Source organism: Heteronotia binoei, chromosome 21 (genome assembly GCF_032191835.1).
Source record: "Heteronotia binoei isolate CCM8104 ecotype False Entrance Well chromosome 21, APGP_CSIRO_Hbin_v1, whole genome shotgun sequence".
NCBI lineage: Eukaryota > Metazoa > Chordata > Lepidosauria > Squamata > Gekkonidae > Heteronotia > Heteronotia binoei.
In genome coordinates this window covers 126741421-126753414 of record NC_083243.1, presented here as the reverse complement: position 1 = coordinate 126753414, position 11994 = coordinate 126741421, and the positions used below count along the sequence as shown (strand labels likewise).

The 11994-nt window shown below is 43.1% G+C and overlaps 1 protein-coding gene across 2 annotated transcripts in view; it reads right to left on the bottom strand.

Annotated features, from left to right (window-relative positions):
• Positions 1-3146: 3146 nt before the first annotated feature.
• The window catches only part of ANO3 (anoctamin 3), a 328242-nt gene continuing 319394 nt past the window's right edge, over positions 3147-11994 (bottom strand). For both annotated transcript variants that reach the window (XM_060262282.1, XM_060262283.1), the window contains one exon: positions 3147-4106. In XM_060262282.1, the coding sequence (XP_060118265.1) occupies positions 3924-4106 (183 nt within the window). In that variant the 3' untranslated portion in view covers positions 3147-3923. The remainder of the gene's footprint in view (positions 4107-11994) is intronic.

Genomic DNA, 11994 nt, shown 5'->3' with positions numbered 1-11994 from the left:
AAGCATTTATTTACAGTTTCAGTGGGGAAAATACTTCTTATTGTTTGGCCAATATACAAATTTCAGCACCAGAAAATGCTCCAACATTACAACACTTTGGGTGGAAAAAAGTTACACTATAAAGTAAAAGACCACATCTGATGCCACAGATACCATTTGCAACAGCAGTAACCAGGGAAGAAAGATGAAAATCAGAAGTGTATATAACACATGAATATGTTGTGACAAAGTAACAGTATTTAATAGAAGAATATCACAATGTGTCAACAAATATGCCTGGTATGTACATGTGCCCACCTATATATACTTGGTAATGGTTAATAATATTTGATGAAAAAACTGTTTGATATAGATCTTCATCTGGAACCTTCTGTTTATTGTACCTAAGGATAAGTGAATGTCTTTGACAAGTTCTTTATAAAGCAGTCACAGACAGGCTATTAGTTATACTTTGTATGCACATTTGTTCTTGTAACATATCCTATGAACATGTGGAACTACATTAGAATAAGATCATTGGACTATTTCTGTTTATTCTGACTGGAAGCAGATTTAAAGTGTTTCAAGCAGATGGCCTTCTGATCCCTGCAAACCAAACTCTTTTTGACCTGAAGATGTATAAGGTGGAACCTAGGACATTTTATACACAGAGGATGTATTGTGCTTCTGAGCTTTGATCCCTTCTGCATGGCTTAATCCCAAATAGAACCCTCTCCCTTTTATAAATTGTTTCCACATTTTGATTCATTCACTTGCAGGAACTGATTTTCTAAAGAAAACAATGCAAGAGTACCCTTTTCATATTTTTTTTTACAGATTCCTCCACCCTCCTCCTTGTGAATCTTAGGCAACCATTAACAATGTGGTGTGATGAAACATAAGAATGGCAAGTGGTAAACAAATATTTATTTCTAGTGCAAAGGTTCCTTTTAATTGCATTGAGACACTGGATTGCTTTAGTAATAGTTAGGACATTTTGGACTAGTAACTGACTGTAGGAATTGGAAAGCCAAACTGCAGCTGCTCATGCCACCTATTTTGGAAGTACATGCATAGACCAAGGTATTGTACACTAGATCAATGATGATCTAAAGCAGTTTTTTTTTTTTTTGCAGAGATGCTTGTTCTGAAGTTCTGTGGAAAGTCCACATAGTCAGCTTGCATGCACATACCACAGATGTTGGTAATTTGCTTTTTGAAATATATACAGAGAGAGAGAGAGAGATTTAACCAGCATTCATGTTATACATATTTCCTGAGAACAGAGTGTGCCATACATCTTTGTAAGATAATTTGCATTCAATGCAACTACAGCAAACCAAATCCTAGCAGAGCATTTCTCCCAGCTAAAGCAAATGGATGTTTTTCTGCAACATTTAGAAACTCCTGAGCATTTTTAAAAGGGCCCCCAAAACATTTTTTTTCTTTGAAAAAGTTTGTGTGCTTTCCATGTCTGGAAAAATATCAATTTAAGAGAAGGCTGCAGTATCAAAGTTACTAGACTCATCAGTTTCTCAGTGGATGCAGCTAAGAGCAAGTCTGTGGCTTCAGATTCAAACTAACTTTGTATGGGTTCACATTAGTGTTATAATCTGGCAAACCGCAAGGATTTATTTTCATTTTCTTTCACTTTAATAACCAATCTGAATGTTTACATGGTCTAGATCAAATTGTGACAGACAGGAGAGAACACAAGTAGCCAACATAATTAACATTCTAATTGGTGAGTGAACTATACACTTCTAAAGCTTGGAGCCAGCCAAGGCAATCAGATAAAACTTAACTATGGCAAACCAAGGGTTAAAAAAATTCCTTGTTGCATAATGCACAAATAAAGTGTGTTTTAATGCCCTGCCCATTATGCGCACTGATGTTCCCATCCAGCTCCTGTAGAAGTAGGCTTTTTCATTCTGTTCAATTAAGGACATTATCATCAACAGTTACATGGGAAAAGCTTCCTCTGTACGGAAATATCCACGAAAGGCTATATACGTGGACAGATCTGTGTGTATGCACTCAGCTACTGCATTATTGGTCAATCCATATATAGAAAGGGAACTATTATAAACTAGACTGTCCCTGTATAAAATATTAACTATATGAGAGAAATACAGTAAGAAAAACTGTGGGACCAGAACATCATAATTAGGGCATTCATGGTCTGAACTGATGGGAACTGATTTCTTGTAAACAAGATAATATTATATCTATAATAAAATGATTCATTCATCCATCTCAAAGCTCATGCAAAAATATAACTTTGGTGCTGACTGTGCTTTGTTATATGATTCTGCAAATCTAGGAAAGTGAAAACACAAGGTTTTCATTTTCTTTGGTTAATTTAAATAAGAAATATTTCTATACCTGAAAACTTACAAAAGCAAAATTGGGATCTTTTGGTCCCCCATGAACAAGTGAATCCAGCACGCTTGTTTGAGTTTAGTGCTTCATTTTTTCCATGTTTTGAAGTATTCATAAAAAAATTATAGTTAGTAATATCATCACAAAATCATAAAGGTTGCTATTCTCTTTTGAAGGGATGTGAGAATCAAAGTTCAAGTTGCTATAAGAACATGTACTGAATACATTTTAAAAGGCCTAAATGTGGAGAATAATCAAACACTATTTATACACCTATTGCCAAGCTTTGATTTTATAGAAAAGAATGATTTTACAGACCTGTTCCACAGTTCTCAAGCAAGCAAGTTATACTTTATATTCTGCATGAACAGGTGCTTGCATAGAGCAATTAACAAAATTGATTTCTTAGGATGAAATTATTTGCAATGCAATATGACATTTCAAGTTGATTTCCCCCCCTGGAATATGTAAATATTCAGGTAGCTCAAACAGAAAATTGACACAATTCTGCATGCTACATTAGAGCATAGATAGGACTGTTCACTGTGGTGGTATGAGATGCACACTGAATATCAGTCACTGGGAAAACCGGGTTGTTCTTCCGAAGAGAGCTGCAATAAAAAGCAGCATAGTGGTATAAGCCAGCATCCAGAGGACTACCAACAGAAAGAAAAAAAAAAGTTATCTGCCTGTGCAGTTCCATGTATAAGCTGTAAAATGTGTGCATATTTAATTATGTGACAAAGACTTCTGCATGCAGACAATATACTCTGGATCCAATGTGATTTTCCTTATGATTCATACAAGGTTCTTGTATGAGGGGAAAAAGCTCTTCTGCATGCAGAAACCAATTTCCAGATATGGAAGATCTCTGGAGCCCTCCCTTAAGTAGAACTGCTTTTTCTTTGTATTTAGAGAAATATATATATATATTCTTTTAAAGACAAACAAGAAGTGATGTGCAAACATCAAACTGCATAGTAAATATCAAATAGGCTGACATCCCTTTTAAAGGGCAAAGCCACATCCACAATCTCAGCAAGAGACTAGGACAGACCTGACAAAACAGGAAGCCTGCAGTACTGTTAGAGCATTAAGAGGCCACAAAGGCAACAATTAATTTCACTTCATATTTTCCATTGGCTATACAAATTCATTTGAGCAATTAAAAGCTGCAGTAGTAGTGGATAAACACATCGTTTTTTTTTTTTTTAAATCATGCCCTTATTATGAAAGTTTTACAATTGATTGATTTTGTTTTCTCTTAATGCTGTAGATGCCTTTCACAAGTTCTTTGTATTTTATTATACTTTTGCTGAATGAATCCACTTCTGCTGAGTCAGCATTCAATCCTCAGTAATCCATCTTCAGCATAACGATGCGACTTCTCTGTACGGTTAACATGATTTTACCAGTTCACAGCAAAGCTTGATCATTTGTTTCCCAGTAGCAGCATATATACAAGGCTTAAATCCTTTGACTCAATGCCAGATTCCCATCTTCAGTCTGTACTCAGAGGAGCCAGTACTGATGAGAAAGTTGTGACTGCTATTCAATATCAGCTAAGGCCATTCATGGTGATACTGTTTGCAGTTCTTTTTCCTTTCTCTCTGCAAATGCTCTAATTCAGCCTCATACATCATTTCCTGAACTAAATATTTCTCCCTCCGCATTCTGTCACACAAGTCTTTGGGCATGTCTGGGATTAAGTAGGCAATGAAAGATTTTATTCCAAAAACAAGGTGCTGTGAAAAAAGAGAGAAAACAAGAATAATGTTAATGCTTAAACCAATCTGAAACTATTTAGATTGCTATACTATTATCTTTAAAAAGTCATTCACTGACTATGTAAGATTTTCTCTGAATTTTTGTTGATCCAGTACCTGGAGTTCTCTGCTCCTCCCAATTTGGTGCCATCTGCAAATTGAATGAGCAGCCCCTCTACATTCAGATCATTTCTAAAAATATTGAAGAGTACCAGACCCAGAACCGAGCCCTGTGGCATCCCACTGGATACCTCCCTCCATTCAGATGAAACATCATTGATAACTACTCTTTGAGCGCAGTTCTCCAATAATTCCCAATTCACCTAACTATTCTAGAGCCCAGTCCACAGTCCTCTAGTTTACCCATAAGAACATAATGGGGAATGCTGTCAAAAGCTTTACTGAAATCCAGGTAAACAACACCAACAGCATTCACTTGATCCAGTAACCTCATTAACTGATCAAAGAAGGAAATGAGGTTGTTCTGGCAGGACATGTTGAGGATGACTTCCCTGGACTACCAAGTTGTCCTTTAGGTGCTTGCAGACTGATCCCTTTAAAATCTGTTCCAGTATCTTCCATGAGACAGAAGTAAGACTGACTGACCTGTAGTTTCCTGGGTCACCCCTCCTCCCTTTTTTTGAATACTGGAATAACATCTGCCCTCCTCTAGACTTGTGGCATGTCTCCTGTCCTTGAAGAGGTCTGGAAGATGATGGACAAAGGCTCTGCAAGCTCTCTAGAACTGTGTTTCCCATTCGCAGGGTTGCAACCCAGAAGCCACAATACCGTGTCACAAGAAAAACCAAAGCTAGACATACCCCCAGCAAAGCACGAGCTCTGCTTTGGTTCCTTCCTTTCCCCATCTCTCTGTTGTGCAGAGAAAAGCTAGCCTTGAAGACTGACACAGGTTGCAAAGCCTGAACTCCATTTGGCTTCCTTCCCCCATTTCTCTGTTGTGCAGAGAAAAGCTAGCCTTGAACACTGACACAGGCTGCAAACCCTGAGCTCTGTTTGGTTTCCTTACATCCCTCAACGTCTCTCTGTTGTGCAGAGAAAAGCTAGCCTTGAAGACTGACATTGACTACAAAGCCTGAGCTCCATTTGGCTTCCTTCCTTCCTCCATCTCATGCAGAGAAAAGCTAGCCTTGAAGACTGACACAGACTGCAAAGCCTGAGCTCCATTTTCCTTCCTTCCCCCATCTCTCTGTTGTGCAGAGAGGAGCTGGGCTGCCCCTCCTTCCTTCTCCCCCCTCCCAGTGTTTGAGAGAAAAACTAGAGTCCACTGGCACTTTAGACCCACAAAGTGTTCTTCAAGGTATGAGCTTTCATGCACCTTGCAGTATGTTCTTTTGGGGAGATTTTCCTGGGAAGCCTGGGTGGCAAAGAAGGAGGGGGGATGTTTTTTTCAGCTGGGAGGGGTGGGAAGTGGGCATTCCAGTAGCTATTTTTGTTGTTGTTACCAAACAATCCCTGGGCAGAATTGTTGCTGGCTGGGGTCATCTGATGGTGAATAATGCTTTTTTTTCTTTGTCCCCCTTCTTTCTTTCTTCCCCTGCAAGTGATGCTCTGTTTGTATTCTTGGTGCTGGGCAGGGGGAAGCAGGCGCAGCAGTGGAGGGCTTCTAGGGCCCTGGCCCCACTGGTGGACAATCTGGTGCTTTTTGGGCATTGGGTGAGAGAATTTTGGACTGGATGGTCCACTGGCCTGATCCAACATGGCTTCTTTTATGTTCTTATGTTCTTTTTTTCTTTTCTTTTCCTTTTCTTTCCTTCCATTTCATTCTCTTTCTTTCTTTCTTTCTTTCTTTCTTTCTTTCTTTCTTTCTTTCTTTCTTTCTTTCTTTCTTTCTCTCTCTCCTTCCTTCCTTCCTTCCTTCCTTCCTTCCTTCCTTTAATTTTTACTGGATTAAACTTTTCTGTTCATCATACTGTGGTTGCACACATAGGAGGTCTGCCAATGAAAAGTTGGCACCCCCAGATGTAGCCAGCTGGCCTTTCTATGAGATTTCTGTGTGAGTGAGAGTGAGAGGTGTGGGGCAGAAAGAGATTACTGGAGATTACTGCTGTATATCTCAACAGCACTGGAAGTGATGGTACTATAAACTTGGCACCATTTTACTGGTCTTGCTTTTAACAGCTACCTGACACCAAAATCAAACTCCTCCTGTAGATATTAAAAAGAATGAAAGAAGTTCACTGGGTAAATATCTGCACAACAGGTTACTTTAAAGGCATGGAAAACATAGCCAGTAAAAAGCTACAAGCCCCTCATAAATATCCTTTTTTTGGATAACTGCAGAAAAGCTTATATAAACTTCATATAACTTGATATTAATTCACTAATTGCAGTACAATTCTCTGCTACCTTTCACAGCAATTTCCCAGTGTTTCAGCCAAGGAAAAGTATGAAAAATAGCTGTCAAAAGATTTTCTTGAAACCAAGCAAGCTTGGTTGTAGCTTGAGGCAGGGTTCCTGTAGCAGCAGCTGAAGGAAGGGCCTACTAAATGTGTCAGCATATTTTGAGGTAGAGCAGCAGCCAGGACCCAGTATGGGTGGTGCACAGTGCTGGCATTCCTGATGGCAATGGCAACAGCACTCCCAACTGTATACACTGGCTAGTGCTATTGAGGAAGGGGTGTATAGGTGGTGCAGGCAATTGAACACGGGCATTAGGAGTGCTTGCAATCTGGAGAAGAACACACAAACAGAAAGGAGCATGCAGGTGTGGGGGTGGAAAGAGAGGATCCTGGGAATGTATGAAAAAGCTGCAGACTGTCCACTTTCCACCCCTATTTTGGCTCCGCACGAGTATCAGAGAGATTTTTCTGAAAAGGAAGTTACTTCAGAAGAAGATGCAGGTTTGGGGGAGTGCCCTGGAAGTGACATCACAGGAAAGGGTGGAGTTTTGGTTCAGTGTGCCCTGGAAGTGACATCACTTGACTCTTGACCTGGAAGTGACACCACAGGAAATGACATAATTCCTGGCTCCCGGCTCCACCCCAAAGTCTCCTGGCTCCACAGCCAAATTTCAGTGGGCCACGAAGGAGAAGTGTAAAAATAACCAGGCTATGGGGGGAAAAAAGTTTGGGAAACCCTGCTCTAGAAAGTTATTTGAGCACTCCGTGGTGCATCCCATCTGGCCCAAGTGATTTGTACTCTTTCAATGCAGTCAGGTGCTTCTTAGCTTCTTCTCTGTCCATGTCAACCAGCAGCCTAGATGCCAACCCTTGCTTACGTCCATCTCTAGATGAGGCTGTTCTCTTATTCAGGGGAAAAAATTGAGGCAAAATAAACATTAAGCCTTTCTGCTTTCTCTCTTTCCTCTGTCAGAGTTTCTCCAATTTTACACAACAGTGGGCCCATCACCTCTTTTATCTGAACAGTCCTTTCCACTTGATTTGGTTAAGTGCGTACCAATCTGCCCTGAGATCAGGTTGATCTTTTCAAATATTTTCTACAGAGTTCCTGAGATTAAAAGAGTTTGGGATGCTAGCAAAGCTAGGGTCTCTGATGTCTTGTTTGTGGTAGCATTTCTCCCCAGGATCTCATTAGAGGCTTCAGAATTGATTAGAGGGTCCTGCTGGGAAGAAACTGAAAGAGCATTAGAACTGCAAGGGTCTGGAACTTCACTGAATGAATTTTATCTTATGTTTGTTCCTCACATATCTGAAGAAGATTTTCTTTTTTTAGTGAGACTCCCTGGCCATCTTTAGCTCACCATGAGCTTTGGCCTCTCTGATGGCTGGCCTAAAATGCCTAGCAACCCATAGATCAGGAGTGTCGAACTCATTTGATAGGAGGACCATATCTGACATGAGACCTTGTTTGGCCGGGCCATATAATGCCAGGTAGCAGAGATATAAACTTTATAAAGGGCACAGACAAACACAAATATATTATAGAATTATAGCATTGCAAGAGACCTCCAGGATTCTAGTCCAACCCCCTGCACAAATTCAAAATACCTCTCCCCACCCCCACCCCTTAACTCCTGCTTTTTTACTTTTAATTCATGCTTAAAACATTAACACTATTGCAACATTTTGTTTTCAGTGTCCCTATGCTGCCTGGAGTGGGGAGTCTACTAAACTGGAGTGCTTGTCTGCAAAACTATAGTTTCCCCCCAGACAAATTACTACTCCTATAAGGCAGTGCAATAACAGAAAGACAGCAATGTATAGTGGTCAGTATGACCCTACTATTTGGGAGGCTTAGGTTCAGAATCCCAAGTCTACAAAAGAAAATGTGCTGGGCAAACTTGGTCTGGGCAAATACTGGTTTTGCTCTACACGGACACAGAGGCTCCCTCCAGAGCTAGGCTGAGGGAAGACTGAGGGGAGGGGGAGAGAGACCCAGTGCACCTGGGAGAACTGCAGCATAAGGAGCTCAACAGAACACACACACACACACACACACACACACTTGCAAGGCACAGGAAAGCTCATACTTTGAAGCAAACCTTGCATCTTTAAATGCCACCAGATTCAAACTTTGCTTCAATCACACAGAGATACAGGGGTGGAGGAGAGAGCAGGCCCGGCGTGTGGGAGTAAGCCATGTTGGTGGCTGCCTTGGGTGTTCCCCACACGCAAGCTGGCACAGCTCTGCCTCTTCCCCCCACCTGAAACTCGGGCGGAGGAAAGAGGCAGTTTGGCCTCGCTTCCAGGCTGCCTCTCCTGCAGGGAAGACAGCCCGAGAGTGAGGACAAGCCCCTGCGCCAGCTCTTTCCCCCGTTGGAGACTCAGGCAGAGGGAAGAAAGCTTGGCTTCACTCTTGGGCTGGCTCCCCTGCAGGAAAGGCAGTCCGAGAGTGAAGAGGACACCCAGCGCCAGCTCCTTCCCCCACCTGAGACTTGGGTAGAGGAAAGAGGGCTCGGCTTTGCTCTCGGGCTGGCTCCCCTGCAGGAACGGCAGTCCGAGAGTGAAGAGGAGGTTCAGCTGCGCCAACTCCTTCTCCCGCCCGACATTCAGGTGAAGGAAAGAGGCGGCTTGGTTTCGCTCTCAGACTGGCTCCCTTGCAAGAAAGGCAGCTCAAGAGTGAGGAGGAGGCCCTGCGCTGGCTCTTTTACCTGCCCCATTTGCATAGAGGGCTCCTGGAGGGGGGCGGACCCTGCTGCCATTTCAGACTCTGCCGGGGTCTCCTAAGGCTCGGGAGTCCTCGGCAAAGGGGGGGGTGACAGTGATGTCATTGTTGTGTCACTGGTGCACGCACCTTGTGCGTGCTAAGATGGGGTGGGAAGCGAAGGATTGCAGTCCGGTGTACGGGAGCAGGCACCCCTAGCACCGGGCCTCAGAGAGAGGGAAGGCAGGAGGAAGTAAATCAAGCTCTTATCTTGAAGCAAACTTCCTGGGTCTTCAGGTGCCACCTGACTCAAACTTTGCTGGAATTACACAGAGATCCGATGTGGGAGGAGAAGGAAGGCAGGAGGAAGCAGATCCAGCTCTTATCTTGAAGCAAATCTCCTCAATGGTCTTTGGGTGCCTCTGGACTCAAACTTTGCTTGAATTACACACAGACCCACAAGGGGTGGGGAGGAAGACAGGAGGGAGCAGACCCAGCTCTTATTTGAATCAAACCTCAGTCTTAAAGTGTCACCAGACTCGAACAAAGGCAAAGGGAGGAGGACCCAAGTAATGAAGGGATGGGATTTGCATGGGAAAAGAGGAAGTAGCTAATCACAGTGTAATGTACTCAGTGACGAGATGTGTTGAAGACAACATACTTTATTAGCTGGTACATCACAGGAGGGCGAAACGTGGTCCGGGTCCCAAATATATACATGCCCCGGAACAACCCTCCATCTGGCCAGGTCCAATCCTGTCCAATTAAACTTCCTGCCACAGATCTTGATAGGTGGAGCGTCTTAGCAAGCTACATCCGGGGACCAGTGGGTTTCCCCTGGTCGCCTCTGTAGCGGTCGCTGTGTTATAGCCGAAGGCTTGGATGCAATACATAACACACAGCCACCAGGAAAATGCCAGTCTAGCGGAGGTGCGCATTGTGCTGCTGACCCCAACAATAATTGAGTGAATCCTTAATGGGGAAGGGGGATCATCCATAGTCTATCCATAGGCTGGATTAAAGACCTTGGAGGGTCAATTCTGGCCCGTGGGCCATATGTTTGACACATCTGCCACAGACACTTTTTTTTTAGAGCTATGTCCTTGGTTCCATTCTCAAACATTTTCTTTTCCTCCCTTACCACATCACAAAGTTCTCTGTTCACCCACATTGGTTTCTTGAATTCCCTACCATGTTTCCTTATTGTTGGAATAGCAATGGCTTGAGCTTGCAAGAGCTCTTGTTTTAGGAGAGCCCACCCCTCACTTGCTCCTTTCCCTTCCAGCAGTCTTGCCTCTGAATTTATTAATGTCTTCTCTACTGAAATCTAATATACTCATGGACTTCCTTGGTCACCCACAGCAAAAGCAGGGCATGGCCACTTACCCCTAAAGTCCCCACCACCTTCACCCTATCTACCATCTTTTGCCTGTTAGTCAATATTAAGTTGAGTATGGCTGAGCCCCTCATAGCTTCTGCCACTATTTGATGAAGGAGGTTGTTGGCCAGACAGGACACAAATGCGCATGACTGTAGATGCTTTTCAGAGTTTGTCTCCCAGCACACATCAGGGAAGCTGAAATCACCCATAACTACCAGGTCATGTTGTTTGAATACTCAAGCTGTTCAAGGAGGGCAGCATCCACCTCCTCTGTAGCAGACTACAACCACAATACTGTTTGTCCTTCCTCCCCTTACCCTCATCCAGATACTTTCCACTGGGCTGTTGCCCTCCTTTTCCAATATTTCCTGACAAACAAACTCTCTCCTCACATACAGCACCACTCTTCCTTCTATGTGGTCCTTTTGGTTTTTCTTGAACAACTCATATCCATCCACTACTACATTCCAGTCACAGGAATCATCCCACCAAGTCTCTGTAATGCCTACTAAATTATATCCCTCTGTCTGCAATAGAAGCTCAAGCTCTTCCTTCTTATTGCTTAAGCTTTGGGCATTGGTACATAGACACCTGAAACACTGCACCTTTGGCTCCATTAGATTCAGCCCTCCTAGGTGGACTTCTGTCATTTGTTCTCCTTCATTTAAATCCCTAGGTTGGCCATCTCCTTCCCCCTGTGGTGTCAATTTAAAGCCCTCTTGATGAATTTCCCCTGGTTTCTGCCAAACACATTCTTCCCTGACCTTGCCAAGTGAAGTCCATTGTGTACTAGTAGGCTGTCATCCAGAAAACCTGGCCCATGGTTCCAGAATCCAAATCACTCCTGCTGGCACCACCAACACAGTCAGTGGTTCACCTCCAGTGGTTCACCTCCACAGGAAGGATTGAATACCATCTGCACCCCCATTCTCTTCAACTTCTTCCCAAGAGCCATGTTTATGGCTATGTCATTGATTCCCACATGAAAATTAGAAATGGATAATGCTCTGTCAGTTTGATGAGTTTTGGGAACGCCTATAATATCTTTTATTTTTGCCCCTAGTAAGCAACTCACCTCTTGGACCAGAGGGGCCAGCCTGGACACATGACTTTCCATACCCCTCAGCAAGGAGCCACCTATGACCAATACCTTCCTTTTCCTTCTCATGCCATTTCTTCATATCTCCCTGTCCTCTTTCCTCTGTCTTCTTTGTGTTTGTGATACTTCCCCTGGCAGCATTTTCTATCTCTGCTTCTATTGCAAGGGCCTGGAATAGATTCCTTAGTTCTAATGGCTCTGAGTGCCATCTCACTTGATGCCTTTGGGGTCAGGCTGTAGCACTCTGAGGAGCCTTATTAATGCAGCCAGTTTTCATCCCAGTCACCAGTTATCCCTGGCAGCAGATGCTAGCTGTAGGCCTA